Source organism: Pristiophorus japonicus, chromosome 8 (assembly GCF_044704955.1).
Source record: "Pristiophorus japonicus isolate sPriJap1 chromosome 8, sPriJap1.hap1, whole genome shotgun sequence".
NCBI classification, from domain to species: domain Eukaryota; kingdom Metazoa; phylum Chordata; class Chondrichthyes; family Pristiophoridae; genus Pristiophorus; species Pristiophorus japonicus.
The window spans coordinates 185,317,712-185,342,359 of NC_091984.1; the positions used below are offsets into that span (position 1 = coordinate 185,317,712).

The 24,648-nt window shown below is 43.3% G+C and overlaps 1 protein-coding gene across 2 annotated transcripts in view; it reads right to left on the reverse strand.

Annotated features, from left to right (window-relative positions):
* Nucleotides 1-24,648, reverse strand: part of mlec (malectin) — a 58,417-nt gene that overhangs the window by 14,129 nt on the left and 19,640 nt on the right. For both annotated transcript variants that reach the window (XM_070886305.1, XM_070886306.1), the window contains exons 3-4: nucleotides 5,352-5,531; nucleotides 908-965 (exon numbers count right to left, since the gene is read on the reverse strand). In XM_070886305.1, the coding sequence (XP_070742406.1) occupies nucleotides 908-965; nucleotides 5,352-5,531 (238 nt within the window). The remainder of the gene's footprint in view (nucleotides 1-907; nucleotides 966-5,351; nucleotides 5,532-24,648) is intronic.

Genomic DNA, 24,648 nt, shown 5'->3' on the forward strand with positions numbered 1-24,648 from the left:
CAGGAAATGCAATTTAATAAGAAACAGACAATTGCCAAGTAGTGGAATGATACAAATTCCCACCATTCTTATACCCTGACCCACAGGACACCTAGGGGCTTAGAGAAAGACAGATAAAAATTATGTGGTCAGGAATTAAAGCAAAATGCTGGGAGAAAATAGAGGGAACTTTACCTTTCACATAATCCATGTTGCAGCTGGGAAGCTTGGTGGAAAAATGTTAATTCCCCAGCATGACACTCCTTACATTTTTATATAAAAGAATTCTGTGAAGATTTGCCTGCACTTACAAACACTTGAGTCTCACCATCAGATCCCCTTAAAAAAATTATAAAGATCCGTTATCAACTTTAATATCCTTTTCCCCCCCTGTTGATTTTGTATATTTTTTGTTTAAGCGGCTAGTGCTGATAGCAGGATTTACTGAGCCTGAGGGAATTGATGCAACATCAGTGATACAGTCTTGCTTCAGCCATTTGCCTGCAGGTTTGTTAATGCAACCAAGATCCAAATTAAGCAGAGGAAAGCTCCCTTAAAATAGCTGCAATATGAATTATTCTTGTATATGTTGCTTCATTAAAAGCTCATACGCGCCATCCACACATCCCTTATGCAATTTTGTACTTTGCTTTCATTCCACGGAATCCAATGCAACAGGCTTGGTTTATGCATCTACAGTGCAATCCAGGTAAACACATGTAAGCCATGCAGCAAAAAGTGATCAATTCACATATTAAACATCCTGATTCAATTGCAATATTACACTAAATTAGCAATGCATTTCTCAGGGTATTTAATTGCATTCTAAATAAATTTAGGGACATGTCAGATGTATTAGTAAAATCATCAACAGCAACCAGACTAGTCAAACAGTTAGTTGTGGGACTACTTTCAATATTTTACTTACCTTCCACTGTTCCCTTTACGATGCATATAGCACAGACTTTAGGATTGTCATAGTAACCCTAAAATGTAGAACCATCAAAAAAAGTTTTTATTAGTATTTCAGTGCTTTCACCACACTCTGGCGACTTTAATATACAGTATATGCACAATTATAATACACCCAGTTTTCCTATTTAATTCAATACTAAACTATAATGACTACAATCAAAGCACAATCGATGCACAACATTCATTTGATAGGGAGAGTTTTTTTTTTAAATCTCCCTAGGAAGGGGCACAAGGTTCGATTTTGCAAGTTCCTTCATGTGAAAATGACAGCTCAAACTTCTGTTTACAATTGGATTTTTCTAGGATCTGCGACACCACTGGAGGCTTTTCGCCCTTGTTTTCAGAACTCCACATGCTGAGCCGTGTTGCAGCATGGCCTGGGAACACAAAGCAAAATCCATGCTCTGCTGACTTTAGCGCTGAGCTGAGTGCAGAATTAGAATCTCAAACTAATACATTATCCTCCCCAGAACATAACAGACTTATTTTGAGCCATACAGACAAAGAAGGTCTTATTATATCACTATTCTGTGTAAACATTGGTGATATCCAGAGGTGCTAGAATGGCTTTAGTCCTCTGGGTTATGGAGGGGATATCACTCAGGGTTCCCATTGCAGTATTTGCTGCAGGAAGACGTTGGGATTAGTGCAGAATTGGATTTGGTGATGATGCTCCCCAAAATCAAATAGTCCGTTAACACTCACCATCATGGTTCACGGATGAAGAATGGCAATGTGAGTTGAGGTACCAGGAGGCGCCCAGTGTGGGTAAACTGTACCTCAGCCAGGAGTTTAACCCCATCAGGACAAGAGACGAGGGGAGAAAACTGGCTAAAATGGAGGACAAAAATTTCAACAGCAGAGCTGTAGTCAGGGGAATCGATGCCCAGCACTCTCTCCCGCATAGTTTTTCCACAGGAAGTGATGGCACACAGCAACCAAGGACATGGGCAACAGTGAGAACAAAAAATTAATTTAGTTAGAAACAGCAGTTAAAACCTAGAAACGAACTCTTTGGGGTGAAGATCACAAATACAATTTATTCACTACGGTACTATTTTAAATCTGTGAACATTCAGACCATGCATTACAAAGGCTGCATTAAACAGAATGGATCCACTCATACGATAACAGCTCCTTGTTTTATGAAATTAGCCATTTATTTAGTGTAGTATAAAGAGCTGTGGAAATAAAAAGATGCTTTTTAAGCCCGAATTATAATTAAACTTTAAGCACTGCCTGGCTGCTTAACTCGCTTAGAGTGATGTGCTTTTTATATTAAAAAATCTATTTTAGTGAAAACATTGAGGAATGGGACAGGATGAGGAACATCACTGTAACTGATTACTGTAAAATACAAGTACACAGGTTAGCAGATGATAAATGTACTAAATACAACATTTTGTTAAACAAGTTATATAGTTCATCCTTATAAGTGCAATAAAATACTTCTTCCATTCTTACAACACAGCAGTGACTATACTTGTAACATGCGGTCTTCATTATGGGCTGGTTTATCTCTAGATCGGTAAGGCCATCAGCATCATAGGCAGTCCCTCGGAATTGAGGAAGAGTTGCTTCCACTCCTGAAGTGAGTTCTTTGATGGCTGAACAGTCCAATACGAGAGCCACAGACTGTGTCACAGGTGGGACAGATAGTCATTGAGAGAAGGGGTGGGTGGAACTGGTTTGCTGCACGCTCTTTCCGCTGTCTGCGCTTGATTTCTGCATGCTCTCAGCGTTGAGACTCGAGGTGCTCAGTTCCCTCTCGGATGCACTTCCTCCACTTAGGGCAGTCTTGAGCCAGGGACTCCCAGATATCAGTGGGGAAGTTGCACTTTATCATGGAGGCACCATTAGTGTGATGACTCACAAATGTGTAATGGCTCTGGTGATCACTTGTGTATCTGTTAATCTGCGAGTATTTCTGGCAGCAGGAAAACACAAGTAGCGATATCCAATGTGTAGCTTGGGGATCTATGGATCTTTATAGGGGTTATGGTGATCAGCACCATTTTAATAATGGCACATTATCTCCCATTATTTAAATATTCTGTGTATTCAATGAGTGTGAAAAGATAAATAAGTTACAAACTCTGCAGGAGTAAACAGTTCAATATCACAAGACCATGAAATGTTGCTACACAGTCAATTATTTACAAGTTTAACCAATTTATCTTTGGAAAATCATTTGCTTTAAAGGCCAGTTAAGGTAGTCCCTTATAAAAGGTTAGAAACTAAAATTTGCAAAGCAAACATGATGGTCAAACTTGTTCCACAACCTCCCACGGTTGTTCTGATCGAGTGACTTTATTTTGTATTCGTTACGGAGATGTAGGCACCACTGGCGAGGCCTGCATTTATTGCCCATACCTAATGGCCCTCGAGAAGGTGGTAGTGAGCCACCACCTTGACAACGGCGTGGCTTGCTAGGCCATTTCAAAAGGCAGTTAAGAGTCAACTACATTGCTGTGGGTCTGGAGTCACATATAGGCCAGACCGGGTAAGGACGGCAGATTTCCTTCCCTTAAAGGACATCAGTGAACCAGATGGGTTTTTACGACAATCCGGTAGTTACATGGTCACCATTACTGATACATGCTTCTTATTCCAAATTTGTTGTAAATTCCCCAGCTGCTGTGGTGGGATTTGATCTCTTGTCTCATTAGTCCAGGTCTTTGGATTAAGAGTAAGAGTCCGGGATTAGGCTGGAAAGCTCTAGATTGGGCGCGCGGACACAATAGGTCGAAATGGCCTCCTTCCATGCTGTAAATTTCTATGATTCTGTGACTGATAAATTGGTGTCACTGATGCAATGTACTCCCTAACAATGGAGTAACTCTAGAACTGCAGATCAATTCTAAATTGTACTGATGCGTAGACATAACCACTATGCTGCTGCAAACTGGATTCGTCGGCAATGGTCAAGGACAGAATTGTCCTCAGCTTTGATGCTCTACGCAGTTCAATAGGCTTCCGACACTTTGGTCTGATCTCACATATGAAGAATGGCTACTTGGGAAAAGAGCTGCTGGCCCCCATGGAACTGTGCCCCAGCATACATCAGCAGACATGGGGAAGATAGCGGGAGAGGGGAGAGGAGTCTGGTCACCTTCATCTCAGTTGGTAGCAATCGTGCCTCAATTCAGTGAGTTGCGATTTCAAGTCCAAAATCTAGGCTGGCACATCAGCGCAGTACTGAGGGAGTGCTACACTGTTGGCGGAACCGTTTTTTTTTAAAGATTGACACAAGTGCAATGTTGACATAAGCATTCTTGGTAAGTGGATAGGACCAAGGGCTGGAAAGCGGGATTAGGCTGGAAAGCTCTTGATCGGGCGCGCGGACACAATGGGTCGAAATGGCCTCCTTCCATGCTGTAAATTTCTATGATTCTGTGACTGCATCAGTGACACCAATTTATCAATGTACTCCCTAACAATGGAGTAACTCAAGAACTGCAGATCAATTCTGAATTGTACTGATGCGTAGATATGTATCCAAAGTGCTGGCTAGTCACACAAGAAACTTACTGGGCTGATAAAGCTGTGGGTCACCTAATAAGTACAGCAATAACATTGATACATAACAGCATAATGTTGGAATCAGGTTACTTTGTCACGTCACGGAAAGTTGCGCATGTCAAAATAGAAACATAGAAAATAGGTGCAGGAGTAGGCCATTCAGCCCTTCTAGCCTGCACCGCCATTCAATGAGTTCATGGCTGAACATGCAACTTCAGTACCCCATTCCTGCTATAGAAACATAGAAAATGAGGGACATTAGTGCTGGGAAATAGAAAGCTTTACTTTTCACAAATTCAGTGTCAGCATCAAGCACTCTCAGCTCAGGTACAGTAGTTACATGCCGAGTAAAGCTTCCCCTACCCAGCCAAATAATGTGCCTCAGCCCAAACCTCACAATAGCACCTCTACAGCAGGGGAGTCCAAGTGCAACCTTTGGGTCAAATGCAGCCCCCAGCTCTGACAAGATGCTGTGAAGTCCAGGCAAGGCAGGCCTATGTGTGCTTATTTCTTATTCACTGGTTTTTCCAGTTTGAATTTGTGGGCCTTTAGGTTTGGAAAGGGCTATTCTTAATGTTGTCCTCATTGGTGTACTGTCCTAAAACAAAAGACAGAGATCTACGAGTATCCACCACTTGAGGTAAAATAGAAATCAATCAATACATTGGTTTATAACTGGCCCGAGGCTCTATAGTACACACCCAAGCAGCCCACAAAAGAAAAAAATCTTCTCTAACAGCAGAAAGCTTCAAAATAGTGTTGAATTAAATGCTATTTTTTTTTAAATTAAGATTGGAGATTCAAGTCACCAGAAATCATTTGGTTTAGAGCTGCAAAAATGTTCACAATTAAGCAACGTTAAAAGGTTTCCTTACTTTGACAAATTCTACTTGTAGTTTCCCATTAAATGTGGACACTTCTCCTTGAACGCTGAGTTTTCCTTTTCGAACACTGAAAGACACTAGTTCATCGTGTGCTGTGCTGTGTCCCACTTTTTCAAATATGTCCAGATCTTTCACTACTACGTGCTGCCCGTTTAGTCTTACATCAAAGACCTAAAGGGAAGAAAGCAAATCACAAAACAATACAGGTTTATCTTGAAGGCCCAGTTACCATATTGATGCAGGTACAGCCGTGCCAGGATAGAAACATTACCTCACAAATAGGTCACACCCCAACTTAAAACAATTTTCTTTGCTTTTAAAGAAGAATGCAGCTTCTATGCGAGTTAATATGGTAGATAAGATTACAACTTTCCGATAAACTCTTTTCATCACTCATTAATGGCAATACAACACTCTTATTCAAAGACAGCTTTAAACCACAAACTACACACCCATGAAAGCTCCCACAATAGTAGGATTGTACATTTCTGAAGCATTGCTGAATTTAAGCCCATAGTTCTTTGTAGAGAAATAGATGAAAGGGTGTACAGGGAGGATACATCAGTGATGCATGATTCTAGGCCAGTTTCGGAGATTTTCTTTCTACTGTCACAGGAACTGCTGATGATTAAGACTTGGCTCGTCAAGAATTGCTCAAATTGAACAGTTAAGGGAATTTAAATGAAAGTACAAATTGTTACTAATAGCACGGTCAGCAACCCCGAGCTATACTTATGGCTCCGTAGTCAGGTCAGGCAGAGCTCTGAATGCGTACTCGCACACACGTGCATAGCTCTGTGGATCAATGTTGCCTGTAATTCTTTGGGGGCTGCGTGGTCCACTCAAGTCCACAAGCTTTTTTAAAGTTACGCTTTTTTAAAGTTAAAAGCCGGCTCACTAGCTGTGTGTGGCCCCTGGAGCACTGCGTCGTCGAGCAGATTCAAGGGAACATTGCTGTGAATGCGTACTTACATGCACGTGCAGAGCTGTGAATGCGTACTTACATGCACGTGCAGAGCTGTGTGTGCCAGTATCCAAATGTTGGTTACATTTTTAACATAAGAAAAGGTGAAGAGACAGTGGCTCTTATACGAAGTTAAAAATGAGGTTGAGAACTTCCTTAAGCTTGCTTTGCACTAGATGCAATTACAGCACAGTGGAGGGCCACTCCATTGAGGAGATCGGACACTGCTTTTTCAAAAATGAGATGTGCCATGAGTTTGGCGTCTCCCAAGTTATACTAGTGCTACGTATTACTGATGGAACCTGTAGTGTTAACTGCGCCATAACACGGACGACCACCAGAACATACAACACTGGGCTACTTGAAACACTGCAGTTAAATGGGAGTTTCTTTAGATTATACACACACACGTACATTCAAGTTATCTATAAAAATATATTTATTCACATAAGTGTTTCATGTCCGGAAATTGGATGCATCCTCAACAATTTAATTTTTTTCAAAAAATATTTTAATTGTAAATTTGATCGCATCAAAGCCAAATCTCCTCATTAATGTTCTCTCTGCTTAGACTTTTAATCTGGTCTCCAATTGATCACCATCGCTAAATGGCTTTACCACTAGTCAAAGGTTTAATCACCTTCCAGTGTTTTGACTATTATTTATCCCAGCTGCCAGCATCTGATTGGTATCAACATATTTCTTACTAGATCCTTGATATCAACATAGTTCTATTACTAGAACCTTAACGGTCACCTCTATCTCACACTTAAAATACCAGACCTCAGAGGCCTTGATTCTCTGTGTGAAGTTTGTGTCAGGGCACCAGTAAGAATAGAATTGTCGCTGAACTAGTGAAGAGGAAAAATTAGCAAAGTTCTTGTTCCAAGATCCTTGCAGGAAAGTGTGTATGTGAATATAGGGAGAGGTCAGGATTAGGCCTGGCCATGGTAGAAATCCATTGTAAAATGCCCGCTGAAACTTATTGCCATGGTTCACACATGCAGAATAGTCACTTGGATGAAATCCCAGAGAACTGCTGGTACCCAACATGAGCCAGCTCCACTTTTTAAAAAAAGGAGGGGGAGAGAAAAAAACAGGTAATTATAGACCGGTTAGCCTGACATCAGTAGTGGGGAAAATGTTGGAATCAATTATTAAAGATGAAATAACAGCGCATTTGGAAAGCAGGGACAGGATCGGTCCAAGTCAACATGGATTTATGAAAGGGAAATCATGCTTGACAAATCTTCTAGAATTTTTTGTGGATGTAACTAGTAGAGTGGACAAGGGAGAACCAGTGGATGTGGTGTATTTGGACTTTCAAAAGGCTTTTGACAAGGTCCCACACAAAGATTGGTGTGCAAAATTAAAGCACGTGGTATTGGGGGTAATGTACTGAAGTGGATAGAGAATTGGTTGGCAGACAGGAAGCAGAGAGTCGGGATAAACGGGTCCTTTTCAGAATGGCAGGCAATGACTAGTGTGGTGCCACAGGGCTCAGTGCTGGGACCCCAGCTATTTGCAATATACATTAATGATTTAGATGAAGGAATTGAGTGTAATATCTCCAAGTTTGCAGAGGACACTAAACTGAGTGTTGGTGTGAGCTGTGAGGAAGATGCTAAGAGGCTGCAGGGTGACTTGGACAGGTTAGGTGAGTGGACAAATGCATGGCAGATAAAGTATAATGTGGATAAATTGAGGTTATCCACTTTGGTGGCAAAAACACAAAGGCAGAATATTATCTGAATGGTGGCAGATTAGGAAAAGGGGAGGTGCAACGAGACCTGGTTGATATGGTACATCAGTCATTGAAAGTTGGCATGCAGGTACAGCAGGCGGTGCATGCGACAAATGGCATGTTGGCCTTCATAGCTAGGGGTTTTGAGTCTAGGAGCAGGGAGGTCTTACTGCAGTTGTACAGGGCCTTGGTGAGGCCTCACCTAGAATAGTGTGTTCAGTTTTGGTCTCCTAATCTGAGGAAGGACGTTCTTGCTATTGAGGGAGTGCAGCGAAGGTTGACCAGACTGATTCCTGGGATGGCTGGACTGACATATGAGGAGAGACTGGATCGACTGGGCCTTTATTCACTGGAGTTTAGAAGGATGAGAGGGGATCTCATAGAAACATACAATTCTGACGGGACTGGACAGGTTAGATATAGGAAGAATGTTCCTGATGTTGGGGAAGTCCAGAAGCAGGGGACACAGTTAAGGATAAGGGGTAAGGCATTTAGGACCGAGATGAGGAGAAACTTCTTCACTCAGAGTTGTTAACCTGTGGAATTCCCTACTGCAGAGAGTTGTTGATGCCAGTGCGTTGGATATATTCAAGAGGGAGTTAGATATGGCCCTTACAGCTAAAGGGGTGTGGAGAGAGAGCAGGAAAGGGGTACTGAGGTGAATGATCAGCCATGATCATATTGAATGGTGGTGCAGGCTTGAAGGGCCGAATGGCCTACTCCTGCACCTATTTTCTATGTTTCTATGAAAGAAAAATTAAGGGGATGGGGAAATGTATTTTCCCCCGATGGATCAGCAGGTAAATGCACCTTGCGGTGGAACTGAATATTTCAGATTCATTCCCTGGTTTGTGTTAAGTTAGCTGATCTTACCCTGCACATCGGTGAGGGTATTATAAATGGCCGCAATGCTCAGGACAGTGAAAAAATTACCCAGGGTTCCCACTTATGATCGCTGGTGTGGTCCCACTGGAAGATGCGTGTGTTGATATTGGTTGAGAATAGGATCAGCTGAGAGGCCTCCCACTGTTGAAACAACTGCCAATACTCAATGGCAAGGCTCATATGAGCACTGAATAAGGTACTGGAGGACAAAACTGCACCCACCATGGAGGAGTAACTTCAGGAAAGGAGGGCAGAGAGAAGAGCTAAAAATCTTAAATCTCATTATTTTACTCTTCTTTGTACAAGAATCCATTTTTATTAAAAAAAAGTTTGTGCAACAGTAGTTGCATACCAAAAAGAAATCCTGATTTTCTTTCACAATGTCCCTCTGTAAATATTCAGCACAAAGGAAAAAATAGGTTGTTATTCTATTGAGAGGGGGAAGAAGAGGGGGAGTGTGTGTGTGTGTGCACGCAACGTGTGTTTTCAGGTGACCAATGAAAACTTGTCTGATATGGAAGCTTTAAAAGCCACCCCCCAAATTGGGGTCAAGTTTCGGGCCGCGCCTAGAACGGCACAGCCCCAATATGGACGCCTGTTTTTCGCGCCTAAAAGCACGACAAAAATCTACCTCGTAATTCTCGGGCTCCTTGCTGGTCTCTGGGAGCTCGGAGTGGCGTGCAGACAGCAGCAGGGGACGGAGCCAGAGGTGCGCCGATTCTGCAAGTGGAGGGGGGCGGGGCTAAGTCAAATGAGAGAACATCGTGCCAGCAGCCAGCGTGCGTGCACATGCAGTAGCCCAGAAACATTGGCACTCGGCCATTTTTAAAGGAATTTAAAGAAAAGTGCCGATTTGTCTCGTGGACCTCTGGAAAGGCTTGGGATTGAATTTTGGTGATTTTTTGGTGTCTGAAGGAGTGCTTTTAGCAGCACTGTTGAAATCAGTGAGTGCTGCTTTTCACTGCTAAACTTCCAGAACAGATGCTGCATAGGTGCATGCAAATTAAGGACTGTATTTTGAAAAATAAGATTGTCAATTCAATCCAGCAATGGAAAACGTCCACCAAGACCAAAGAATTTCTTGCATGAGGAAGTGGAGATATTAGTCAATGTCATTGAGCAGAGATGGCAGGAGCTAGATATCAGCAACAGATGTCGCATAAAAGTACCACCTAAAGAAATGAAGAAACGTTGGAACCAAGTTGCAGAAGATAACTCGCAGTGGTGCATACTATGAGATCTGGAAACCAGTGTAAAAAGAAATGGCACGACCTTGGTCAAGTAGTTAGTGTAAGTAATATTTTCATTTTTTCATGTAATCATAATTGGAACGTGACTATCTGTATGTCCCACCCTGCAGAAAGAAGGACTCTGTAAAAAGTTATATTTTACTCTTTGCAGAAGAAATTGGCCCACAACAAAAGGGAAGCAACTCGAACATGAGGAGGGACGCCCAATCTGCATCCATTGACACCCTTGGAACAGAGGGTAGCTGCTATGATGAGTCGTACATTGAGAAAAGCAATCAGTACAGCACAAGCTGGGCCTGCACGCGAAGAGGAGGGCAAGTCCTGAAAATGCATCTTGGCCCTTCAAATCAACCTGCTGCCTGGCCTGCTATGTGTGAGAGTACTCATGCCACCCATCCTGCCCCCTCCCTTGCTGTTAAACATTTGACTGTTCTGATGTATTTTGCAGAACATGATGATGCTGCTGCTGCTGCCGCCAACCCTGAGGATCCTGAGGATACAGAACAAGAACCAGTACAACCAGATGCGGACGATCCAGACTGGATGGCGGCGATGACTGAAATGTCTAGAGGGGATAGCTTCCAAATTAATGTTCATGAGCCCCCATTAAGGGGCATTAGTGTTTCAACCCCTTGCATAGTTTCTGGTTCCACCTTCCATGGTTTTGATTCCAACGTTGCAGGTCCCAGTGGTGCTTGTGATATAATGGAGCAGTTTACACCCATTCACCCACCATCCCAGCTCACGGCTCGCACTCGAGTGCTGTCGTCTGCAACACCGAGCGTCCCACCGTCCCTGCCCACGCCTCCCAGTGTAGTGGTGCCGCGAAGTAGACCCAGGCAGAGGAGGAGATTGGAGACCCGCTCTCCTGAGATGCAGCGTGCAACAGATGCGGCTCAGGTTGTGGCATTGGGTGTGGAGACCAATGAGCTTACCCGATCACTCATCGGTAGCGTCAGTGCAGTGGGTGAAGAGGTGACGGTCCTGACGGGAGAAATAGCAGTAATGACACAGGAACTTAGGGAGGGAATATCCGAGGGTGTGCAATCGACGGCACAGGCAGTCAGGGAGAGCATGCAAGTGACGGCACAGGCCCTCGTGGAGGTAGCTGCTGCAATAAGGGCACACAGCCCCACCAATCAAATGACACCCCCATGAAGAAGAAGTGAACATTTACTGAGATGTGGATGAGAGATGTTGCAGCCTTTCTTTGCTGCTTTTGTTCTTGTTCTTGATATAGCTGTAGTAGCATTTTTCAAATTGAAATTGTTTTATAACTTTACAACTTATAAGTGATCTTAAGGTTAAGTGATCTTATAGTGTAAATGCTCTCACATTTTGTATCTTATTTAATTTTGCACCTAAAAAGTGATCCTGAAGTCTAAGTGATCTTGAGTGTAAGATTTTTCACATTGAAATTGTTCTGTAACTTTACAAGTTTATAAGTGATCTTAAAGTTTAAGTGATCAAGAGTCAAATTAAAAAGTTAATTTTGATAACAAATATTTTATTAGTGACGTTAACTTTTCAATAAAATATTTTTTCATTAAAACTGATTCATCTTCCGTTAACACAACACAACGTAGGAACAACTCCAAAGAATAAACATGTCCATGCGCAACAGCGGTCGCAGAGCCCTCAGGCATCAGTAATTGAAGTGTTCACGGATGAGCTGCTGGCGCAGGGCTTGAGCAAACGTTAAAGGAGCACGATGAACGGCCCTCCTCCGACCTCGTGCTCCGGCATCAAGCACTTGCATGCTTTCCTGATCGTCGTCATCATCCTCATCCTGCTCTTCCAAAATACTATCATCAGGCACTGGACTCTCACGTGGATCTTCTGGTTCCACTACCAGCTCCTGCTGCCTCATGATGGCTAAGTTATGGAGCATGCAGAACACAACAGTGAAGTGACCGACAATCTGAGGAGAGTATTGCAAGTGGCCTCCGGAATGGTCCAGGCATTGGAAACGCTGTTTCAATGTGCCAATGGTCCTCTCAATGATGCTGCGCGTCGCAATGTACGCCATGTTGTATTGACCGTCAGCTTCTGTCCGTGTCATGCGTAGGGGCGTCATGAGCTAGGTGGTTAGGCCGTACCCTTTGTCTCCCAGTAGCCAGCTCTGCCCTTCTGGCTGCTGCTCAAACATGTCAGATATAATGCTGTCACGTAGGATGAACACATCACTGGTGCTGCCAGGGTATCTCGCATCGACTGACATGATGCGCTGTTTGTCGTCACACACAAGCTGCACATTGATGGAGTGGAAACCTTTTCTATTCCTGTACTGTTCGGAATCCTCCACAGGTACTCGCAAGGCTATGTGGGTACAATAAATGCAGCCCTGTACCTTTGGGAAGCCAGCAATCCTGAAGAAGCCCACAGCCCTCTCATGGATCGCTTGTGCGGTCATTGGGAAATTGAAGAAGTCATTCCTCCGCGCCGTAACCTGGTAAACGCAGGCAGGTATTGCACGTCGAGATGGCGCACACATCTCCAGTTGTAGCCTGAAACGATTCCGAGGCATAGAAGGCAAGTGCAGCCGCTATCTTCACTTCAACAGACAAGGCAGTTGGGCGTTCTGCTTCTGGGCTGCAAATCTGTTCTCAGCATATCACAGATCTCAACGACAACTTCTCTGCGGAAACGCAGCCTTTTGACACAATCAGTCTCGCTCATGTCCAGGTACGAGCACCTGGCTCGCTATTGCCGACGTGGGCAAGGTCTCCTGCCCATCAGCCTACGGGCTATGACGTTCCTGGTGCGGTGAGCTCTAATCAATTCTCTCCTATGCAGTGAATTGCTGGCGAACCATTGCATAATCCTTGGTGTTGACAATGCAGCATTCATTCTGCAATTACAAATTTAAGTTTCAAACTGGCTATCTGGCTGCCTCTCCCTGTCCCTGGCCGATTGGCCTCAGTCTCCTTCGCAGCTCGAAGGCTGCTTTGTGTGTCTTTGGCCGCTGTCAGCCACTGCCGCCGGCCCTATCCCGTGGCTGAATGGCCTCAGCTTCCCTCACAGCTCGAAGGCTGCTTTCTGTGTCTTCGGCTGCCGTCAGCCACTGCCGATGCCCCTATCCCGTGGACGAATGGCCTCAGCTTCCCTCACAGCTCGAAGGCTGCTTGCTGTGTCTTCGGCTGCCGTCAGCCACTGCCCCTATCCTGTGGCCGAATGGCCTCAGCTTCCCTCGCAGCTCGAAGGCTGCTTGTTGCATCGTCGGCTGCCGTGGAGCCACTGACGCCGTCCGTCTCCTACATGGAAGGAAGGCCTGCCTGAAGCACCGCAGCTCAAAGGCTGCTTGCTGCCGCTGTTGTTGGGCTGCCGTCGAGTCACTGGCATGCCCATCTCCTACATGGAAGCACTGCCTGACTGAAGCACTGCAGCTCGAAGACTGCTGCTGCTTCACACAGGTAGGAATATTCAATATTTTGTCTTTGCTTTGTTTATAATTTTTTATTCAGGATGGCTCTTTATTTGTATAAGTAAGACTGTTGAATGCTTGTAAAATTTAATTACTTCCATCCCCGCCCCCCCTCCCCTACGCCTGATTTGTAGCCTATGCCTGATTTCTAAAGTGTAGGCAAGGTTTTTCTGAGCGTACAAAAATCTAGACTTACTCCATTCTAAGTTAGTTTGGAGTGAGTTTTCACTGCCTAAACTTTCAAAACAGCATAAATATCCGGACACGCCCCCTTTTGAAAAAAAAAATCTGTTCCAAAATGAAACTGTTCTAACTGACTAGAACTGAGAGCAAACTAAATGCTGAGAATTGCAATTTCTAAGATACTCCATTCTAAACCAGTTGCTCCAAAAAAATTGGAGCAACTCAGGCCGAAACTTGACCCCCATAGAAGGGAACCACTAAGGACAATCGATGATCAGAGGGCTGAGCAGTAACACTGCAGGCTTTTTTTCCCAGGTAATTGCTGTTCTGGGAGCAAACTGATTAACAATGTTGAAAAAACAGAAGCACCTGAAAGAAGAGAACAGATCTGGTAGCGAGTCTTTGCTCAAGTATGGAAACCCTGTTTTCAATAAGATTTCAGCATTGATCCTCTATATGGTGTGCCCCCACTCTGAGAAAATCACATTATACACAAATGATAAATGCGTTCTATAACATTCGTGTGTAAAGATCTGATTAGTCAAAAAGGATTTGTAATTTGTTCATGCAGGTACAATTGGAAACGATAAAATTCCTAAGTGAATGAGATATGCAATGCCACAAACACTGGACATACTTTCAATAAATCTTTTTTCTATGGACATAGATTAATCCACAGTGCCTTGGTGACAATACACGTTATCACTCCACAATCTGTTACACATGAAGTACTCCTAACGAGTTGAATTCTGATTCGAATACAATAATCAATCCTACTATTGCACAGAGTAGAAATCTGTAACTGATGTGGTTTCACTCTGGAGAATGACCTACAGCAGTCTTAGAGATTGGCTACTGAGGAATTTGAAGCAAGCATACTAACTTGGGGAATCTCGGGACACATTTATACATTTGCATGGACATGTCTTTGCTGATTTCCTCTTTTGCACCCTTACCCATTTTCTCCTCTCCTGAAAGCATTAACCCATTGCTGTACAGTTCCATGGCTGTCAGGCATGCTTTGGTAACTCACCCAGGTGGTCATTGTTCATATGCAAGTCACAAGAGTATAGATAGGCCATTCACCTGTTGAAGGCATTACATCTCAGCGTCATCTGTCCACACAACTTAATTTCTAGCAGGGGTCCTTAGATGGTGACCAGGAGTAGCAACGCTCCTCAATTTGACAAAGCTTTGAACTGCCTCTACATAATGCATAGATTTTCTTAAATAGCTATCTTGGGACCTGAAACTAGTAATTTGTCTATTTGCAGCAAACTAAAGACTTGCATTTATACCACCTTTATACCATTAATGCACCTTTCTCAACCACCAGACATCCCAAAGCACTTTACAGCCAATGAAGTACCTTTGAAGGGTAGTCACTGTTGTAATGTAGGAAATGCGACAGCCAATTTGCGCACAGCAAGCTCCCATAAACAGCAATCTGATAATGACAAGATAATCTATTTCTGTTATGTTGATTGAGGGATAAATATTGGCCAGGATACTGGGGATAACTCCACTACTCATCTTCAAAATAGAGCCATGGTATCTTTTCCGTCCATCTGGGCGAGCAGACGGGGCTTCAATTTAACATCTCATCTGAAAGACAGCACCTCCGATGGTGCAGAATTCCCTCAGTACTGCACTGGAGTGTCAACCTAGATTTTTGTGCTCAAGTCTCTGGAATGGGACTTGAACCCACAACCTTGTGATTAGGAAAAATCAGAAAACTAAAGGCATATTGCAGTTTATAAATATTACAAACAATACATTCTGTTCTCCAAAACACATAGATCTCTCAATATTTTTGAAACACAATGGTAACTATGCGGGAAAAAAGGATTTCACAACACGGTTTACGAAATTATAAGTTTGGTAATACCGCCATTAGAACGAACTACCCAAGAAATCTGCTGGATTCAGGCTCTCCAGAGCACTTAGTAGGTTGTATGGAAGTGTCCAGCTATATAAAGTGGCTGATGGAACTCTTGACATTCCAATCTGGAATTGAGAGTTCACTCATGATTGTAGGAGCAGTATTTGGAGCTCTAAAGTGAATGCTTTTTTCTGGTAATTATAATGGATGTTAGTAAAAGTACCCTCCACATTTACAGCAATAAATGGATCTTTAGAAAAATTGGACTTTTGAGATTGATCTTTTTCATGAAACATTACTTAAACAAAAAAAAAAGACTTGTTTAACACTCAGAAATCATCATGGGATCAATGAAACATCCAGTCCATTCTATTTAAAGTGTCAGCTTGGTTCAGTTGGTAGAACTCTTGCCACTGACTCAGAGTGGGTTCAAGACACCCTCCAGGACTAACACTTCAATGCAGTACTGAGGAAGTGCTGTATTGTTGGAGATGCTGTCTTTCAGATGAACTATTAAAACAAGACTCTGCCTGCCGACACAGGTATATGTAAAAGATCCCATTGCACTATTATGTAGTGCAGGAATTGCTCGTGTCTCAACCAACATTCATCCTTCAACCACCATCAACAGATTAACTGGTTATTCATCTCGTGTGCTGTTTGTGGGCCCTTGCTGTGCACTAACTAACTGCCTCATGTGCTTTGATAGCATCAGAACTATACATCAAAAATAATTAACTGGCTCTGAAATGCTTTGGGACTTCCTGAGGATGTGATAGCCAATATAAAAAATGTTTGAGGATAGCTTCTATAGCTCACAATATTAATTAAGCATGTCCTTGTCCATTATGTGTGTCTCCCATTTATAGTATCAATGTGGCATGTTCTTGCAAGAGAACAGACGCTCACTTCAGCATCTAGTGGCTTAAAAAAAAAAAATCCTCCTCCTTCAGCACACATTTCCAACAGCACAGGCGGCGTCATATGGACCATCACAGCCACAAACCTGCACCAAATTGGAGCAGAGGACATTGGTGTGGCAACAGGTACCCATATGTTTTTGGGGGGAAAAAGAGGAAGAAGCCGATTCCCCATCACATATCAAATACAAGTTCCACCGCAGTTGGTCTAGGAATTAACACGTGGCACCCCATCCACCACTTTAAACATTCACTCCCTCTGCCACCGACGCACCGTGGCTGCAGTGTGTATCATCTATAAGATGCACTGCAGCAACTTGCTAAGATTTCTTCAACAGCACGTTCCACACCCGTGACCTCTACCACCTAGAAGGACAAGGACAGCAGGCACATGGGAGCACCATCACCTCCCAAGTTCCCCTCTTAAGTCATACACCATCCTGACTTGGAAATATATCGCCGTTCGTTCATCGTTGCTAGGTCAAAATCCTGGAACTACCTCCCTAACTGCACTGTGGGAGTTCCTTCACCACATGGACTGCAGTAGTCCAAGACGGCGGCTCACCACCATCTTTTCAAGAGCAATCAGGGATGGGCAATAAATGCTGGCCTTACCAGTGATGCCCACATCCAGTGAATTAATTTTTAAAAATTAAGAAAAGTGGGGGTGGGGAGCTGCACTTTTGTTAACTCCTTCCTTTAGACTTTGACGAACAGTCTGGCTTGACTGAAAGAAAGAATTTGCATTTATACAGGTTTATTCTATTGTGATGTAGGATTCAACTGTTCTTATAAGCAATTATTTTCCAGAGAGTATTAAATGGAGCTGTCGACACAGAATATAATGGGAATTACTACAATTCTACATTTTCAGCTGTAATCCATTGCTTAGTGTCTGTTTTCCATTAAATTCCAGATCCTTCTTCAGACTCAAAACAAAATCAGCAAAAGTGCCACATTGATTTTTCTGCACTAAGGGTTCCGCCATGTTTTAGGACTTACAATCGACCAATATTTACCAAGCTAGACACCTTTGCATTACAAACTGATGAAATTGACTGCTGCATAAAACATAAATAGGAACCTTCAAAATCAAATTACCACCAATATTTTCCGATAAGTTACCAGATTTATTTTTTCCTAGGATGGTGAATTGGTGAAAACTGATTTCCCATTGTTTGTTTACCAAAGGAATCAGGTCCAGAGATGTGTACACATTACATCTGTAATGTCAAGGGCGTACATGAAAATCCTTCAAAATGGCCAAAGCGATATTATTAATGAAATGGATACACGCTGTACAATGATTGCACTGCACCTTTCATAGCACATACTTCAAAATCGAACTTTAGCATCAATTTTTTCCAAATTTCAAATAAAAACAGACAATGCTGGAAACACCAAGCAGATCAGGCAGTATATGTGGTGAGAAAAATGTAGGGTTAACGTTTCAGGTCAACGACCTTAGGCAGAGTTCTGACACCTGAAACATTCACTTTATGTTTCTCCCTCCACAGATGCAGTATGACCATTTCCAACATTTTCCGGTTTTATTTCAACTTTCCAACATTTGCATTATTTTGCTTTTTATTTCATATTTCAGTCAGACTTTAAAAATATTTGTGCTCCATGACACTGTGCAGATGATGTGCTATTTTAGCAGTCAATATTTTGCAGCACACAGTCCATTCACAAATCCTATAAATGTACTGCTAAAATAGCCCAACTTGATTTTGTGATCATGGCAACTTATATTGCATTATGTTTGGAATTGCCATTGAAGCCCACACAAGTGTCTATGAACTATGTAAATAATGGTCGGTTGTGTTTGCTTTGTCTCCTGCTTGATTTTCTGGGGTTTAGTGATATTGAAAATAAATACAATACCTGTTTGAGGTTTCTAATTCCACCCCCCCAGATTCTCTGCTGGTTGTTGCTGCTAAAAAAATTTAAATTGAAAAAAAGAGCCTGGGGTTTAAAATCAGCAATACAAACTGACTTTAAAGGCCCTTAAACATAAAGCATTAACATTGTAGAGGGTAATTCAATGTCCAATAATGTCAACATTTACAATGCTGACCCAGTCACCGCTGCCATATAAATTCAATACTGAAACAAACAATTCTGAAATTAATGTCGGAAAACCAAGGCAGCACAGTGATGGCAGTACGATGGAACACCAATGCGCCAGAAATGGAATTCATGCCAGGAATCTTTCATAAGTTTTTAAAATGTGAACTCAGTTGATAAATGCACATCCATTGTGGAACTATGCCATAGGCCAGGGCAGATCCAAGTTCCAATGTTCATCTCGGCTGTTGTGGGGAAAGGGCACGACAACGGGCCTCGGTGGCACTGGGCCAGCGAAGAGGCGAGAAGGAAATCAGCCAGGATTCCAGCTCCCAATTGCTATCCCATGACCGCTCCTGGAAGGTATGTGTCTGCAGACCTTGTACAAGAATCGGGCTCGGCTGCAATTCCTCTCCCATGGTCAAACAGCCTGCTAACACATACTGTTTAGGTCATCGGCCTGAAACGTTAACTCGGTTTCTCTCTCCACAGATGCTGCCTGGCCGGCTAATTATTTCCAGCATTTCCTGTTTATATTTCAGATTTCCAGCATCCACAGTTTTTTGCTTTTAAAAATAGAAAGTCTCACTTTCACCAAATAGATCAATCCTAAAAATCCATTAAAAATAATTCCAGAATTTGGGATCCTAAAGTCAATAACAGCACCTGTGAATGCAGCATTCCAATTGGTTGAACTCTGTGTGGCCTGAGCATAAGAATTATGAGTAGGAGTAGGCCATTCGGCCCCTCGAGCCTGCTCCGCCTTTCAATGAGATCATTGCTGATCTTCCAGCTCAACTCCATTTTTCTGCACTATCGCTGCATCCCTTGATTGCCTTAATATCCAAAAATCTATCGATCTCTGTCTTGAATATACTCAATGACTGAGCCTCTACAGCCCTCTGGGGTAGAGAATTCCAAAGATTCACCACCCTCTGAGTGAAGACATTTCTCCTCATCTCAGTCTTAAATGGCCGATCCTTTATTCTGAGACTGTGACCTCTGGTTCTAGACTCCTCAGCCACAGGAAACATCCTCCCTGCATCTACCCTGTCAAGCCCTATAAGAATTTTGTATGGTTCTAGGAGATCACCTCTCATTCTTCTAAACTCGAGAATATAGGCCTAGTCTACTCAATCTTTCCTCATAGGACAATCCTCCCATCCCAGGAATCAATCTGGTGAACCTTCGTTGCACTCCTTCAATGGCAAATATATCCTTCCTTAGGTAAGGAGACCAAAACTGTACACAAACCTTCAAAAAGATCTGAATTCCCTACAGTAGACAGACAGACAGCTTATCCATTATTACTGAACTACAACTGCGGCCTTAATTATAAATACCAAATTGAGTATTTACTCAATATTTAACCTTTGGGATTGCTCTAGAATATCAGCTGCGTGAGAGCTATGAAACACCGCGAACGATTTTGTTGCTTAGAGACAAAGATATACAATTAATTACCACATTGAGGGCTACAGTGCCCTATCTATGTACATGCTCTATTCAGTTTCCAACAGGGCACCTTTTAGTTCATTCCAATTAATTGTTTTACCAACAAACAAAACTGGAAAGAAGGAATAAAATAAACACTCAGAACACAGGCTAGTAAAGGTTTGCCTGTTCATCTCAATGGAAGTCGCTCGAGGGACTGTAAAATTGGAAAATGGCCTGACTAGTTAAGAATAAGTCCCCAAAATACTTTGTGATAGAAACATAGATTTCTTTTTCTTGTGATGTAGATAGTTGGAGTACATCTAAAAAAATGTTTTTAAATGGCTACAGCTCTGAGCTGACTTTGTGGAAGGATCCCTTTGTCATGTGACAAAGTTGGTACATGGTGAGTTAGTCGAAGGGCAGCATCTCGAACAATTTAGCAATCCCTCAAGCAACTTTATAGGTGTCAGCCCTAGATTACACTTTTGTTGACGTGCAGCTTGGAGACTCACTTTAATCTAATGCAATCTGTTATTTGTACCCCTTCTGGCGCAATAGTCAGACAAAAAGAGTAAGAGACAAATCGATACTACCAGGGAGTTAAAAATAAGAACGAGCATTTTGTAGCCTCCAACCCGTGCTCCCTACAAGTGCAGTTTCTTGTCAGACGTGGCTCAGCGGGTAGCACTCTCACCTCCAAGTTAAAAAGGTTGTTAGTTCAAGTCCCACTTCAGAGACTGGAGCACAAAAATCTAGGCTGAAACTTCAGTGCAGTACTGAGGGAATGCTGCACTGTTGGAGGTGTCACCTTTCAGACAAGACGGCTCCGTCTGCTTTCCAAGGTGGACATAAAAGATTCCATGGCACTATTTCGAAGAAGAGCAGGGGAGTTATGCCCAGTGTCCTGACCAATATTTATCCCTCAATCACCATCACAAAAACAGATGATCACATTGCTGTTTGTGGGAGCTTGCTGTGTGCAAATTGGTTGCCTTGTTTCCTACATTACAACAGCGACTGCACTTCAAAAGATCTTCATTGGCTGTAAACGCTTTGCAACGTCCTGAAGGCACTATATAAATACAAGTCTTTCTTGCTGGGTGAGCAAGATAATTTCTCTGGTGTCAACAACCAGTCAAACTGAAGGTACAAACACTCTTTCCTGAATCAATGCTTGGTTGGTTGTGAAATTTGTTGTGTGTAAATCTTCAAAAGAAAAGAGCAAACTTATGTTTATGTAGCACCACAACCTTCTGCCTTAGACACGAGATTAGTATTAATTGAACCTTAAGATGTGAATTAGTATTAACTGAGCTTTAGATGCATAGAAACATAGAAAATAGGTGCAGGAGTAGGCCATTCGGCCCTTCGGCCCTTCTAGCCTGCACCGCCATTCAATGAGTTCATGGCTGAATATGCAACTTCAGTACCCCATTCCTGCTTTCTCGCCATACCCCTTGATCCCCCTAGTAGTAAGGACTACATCTAACTCCTTTTTGAATATATTTAGTGAATTGGCCTCAACAACTTTGTGGTAGAGAATTCCACAGGTTCACCACTCTCTGGGTGAAGAAGTTTCTCCTCATCTCGGTCCTAAATGGCTTACCCCTTATCCTTAGACTGTGTCCCCTGGTTCTGGACTTCCCCAACATTGGAAACATTCTTCCTGCATCTAACCTGTCTAACCCCGTCAGAATTTTAAACGTTTCTATGAGGTCCCCTCTCATTCTTCTGAACTCCAGTGAATACAAGCCCAGTTGATCCAGTCTTTCTTGATAGGTCAGTCCCGCCATCCCGGGAATCAGTCTGGTGAACCTTCGCTGCACTCCCTCAATAGCAAGAATGTCCTTCCTCAGGTTAGGAGACCAAAACGGTACACAATACTCAAGGTGTGGCCTCACCAAGGCCCTGTACAACTGTAGCAACACCTCCCTGCCCCTGTACTCAAATCCCCTCGCTATGAAGGCTAACATGCCATTTGCTTTCTTAACCGCCTGCTGTACCTGCATGCCAACCTTCAAATGACTGATGTACCATGACACCCAGGTCTCGTTGCACCTCCCCTTTTCCTAATCTGTCACCATTCAGATAATAGTCTGTCTCTCTGTTTTTACCACCAAAGTGGATAACCTTACATTTATCCACATTATACTTCATCTGCCATGCATTTGCCCACTCACCTAACCTATCCAAGTCGCTCTGCAGCCTCATAGCATCCTCCTTGCAGCTCACACTGCCGCCCAACTTAGTGTCATCCGCAAATTTGGAGATACTACATTTAATCCCCTCGTCTAAATCATTAATGTACAGTGTAAACAGCTGGGGCCCCAGCACAGAACCTTGCGGTATCCCACTAGTCACTGCCTGCCATTCTGAAAAGTACCCATTTACTCCTACTCTTTGCTTCCTGTCTGACAACCAGTTCTCAATCCATGTCAGCACACTAGCCTCAATCCCATGTGCTTTAACTTTGCACATTAATCTCTTGTGTGGGACCTTGTCGAAAGTCTTCTGAAAGTCCAAATATACCATATCAACTGGTTCTCCCTTGTCCACTCTACTGGAAACATCCTCATAAAATTCCAGAAGATTTGTCAAGCATGATTTCCCTTTCACAAATCCATGCTGACTTGGACCTATCATGTCACCTCTTTCCAAATGCACTGTTATGACATCCTTAATAATTGATTCCATCATTTTACCCACTGCCGATGTCAGGCTGACCGGTCTATAATTCCCTGTTTTCTCTCTCCCTCCTTTTTTAAAAAGTGGGGTTACATTGGCTACCCTCCACTCCATAGGAACTGATCCAGAGTCAATGGAATGTTGGAAAATGACTGTCAATGCATCCGCTATTTCCAAGGCCACCTCCTGAAGTACTCTGGGATGCAGTCCATCAGGCCCTGGGGATTTATCGGCCTTCAATCCCATCAATTTCCCCAACACAATTTCCCGACTAAATAAGGATTTCCCTCAGTTCTTCCTCCTTACTAGACCCTCTGACCCCTTTTATAGGTTGTTTGTGTCCTCCTTAGTGAATACCGAACCAAAGTACTTGTTCAATTGGTCTGCTATTTCTTTGTTCCCTGTTATGACTTCCCTTGATTCTGACTGCAGGGGACCTACGTTTGTCTTTACTAACCTTTTTCTCTTTACATATCTATAGAAACTTTTGCAATCCGTCTTAATGTTCCCTGCAAGAATCTTCTCTTACTCCATTTTCCCTGCCCTAATCAAATCCTTTGTCCTCCTCTGCTGAGTTTTAAATTTCTCCCAGTCCCCGGGTTCGCTGCTATTTCTGGCCAATTTGTATGCCACTTCCTTGGCTTTAATACTATCCCCGATTTCCCTTGATGCAAGATTCGTATTAACTGAGCCAAGCTTTTAAAACCAAGACACCCTCCCCCTCCCCCGCCACGAACCCTTTCTTCCATCTTCAGAATTCTCATTCCATCTGGACCCCTCCCTCTGGCCTCTTGCCCCATCAAGATCTTTTCATTGGGAACTGCTGGTATGACATTGACCCTCCCAATTTCTGTGCTCCCCTCATTCACTCGAACCTTCCCCCCACCGTTGAAATTGCAGCATTCCGTTCTCTCAGATCCAACCCTAATATTGTCATTAAACCTGCTGACAAGGGTCGCACTGCGGTTTGGCGAACGGACCTCTACCTTGCGGAGCCTGAACGCCAACTCCGATACCTCGTCCTACCTCCGCCTGGACCGTGACCCCCACCACTGAACATCAAGCCATCGTGTCCCAGACTATCACTGACCACATATTATCTGGAGATCTTCCCTCCAGGACCTGAAACCTCAGTTTCTCCCCCCTCCCCCCCCAGACCACTTCTACCTCCTTCCCAAGTTCCACAAACAGGAGTGCCCTGGTCGACCCACTGCTTCAGCCTGTTTTTTGCCCCATGGAACAGATTTCTTCCTAATGCAATTTTTTTTCTTCCCTTACATCCGTGACTCTTCCGATGCCTACCGCCACTAACCATTTCCAGTTTCCCGGCCCTAACCGTCTCCTTTTCACCATGTACATCCAATCCCTCGGCACCTCCATCTGGACAGCCTGAGGGCTCTCCGCTTCTTCCTTGAACAAAGGCCCAAACAGTCCCCATCCACCACCACCCTCCTCCTCCCCCCCCACCACCTGGTTGAATTTATTGTCAGTGAACAACTTCTCCTTTGACTCCACTCACTTTCTCCAAATTAAAAAAAAAGTGTTGCTATGCGAACCACATTGGATCCTCGATATGCCTGCCTTTTTGTGCGATACGTCGAACATTCTTTGTTCCAGTACTACTCAGGTCCCCGCCCTCACTTATTTTTCTGGTACATTGATGACTGGATTAGCACAGTTTCCCCTCTCGCCGCAAACTAGAAAATTTCATCAACTTTTGCTTCCAATTTCCACCCTTACCTCGCCTTAACATGGTTCATCTCCAAATCTTCCCTTCCTTGACTCGTGTCTCCATTTCTGGGGACAGTCTATTGACCAATATCAACTATAAGCCCACTAACTCA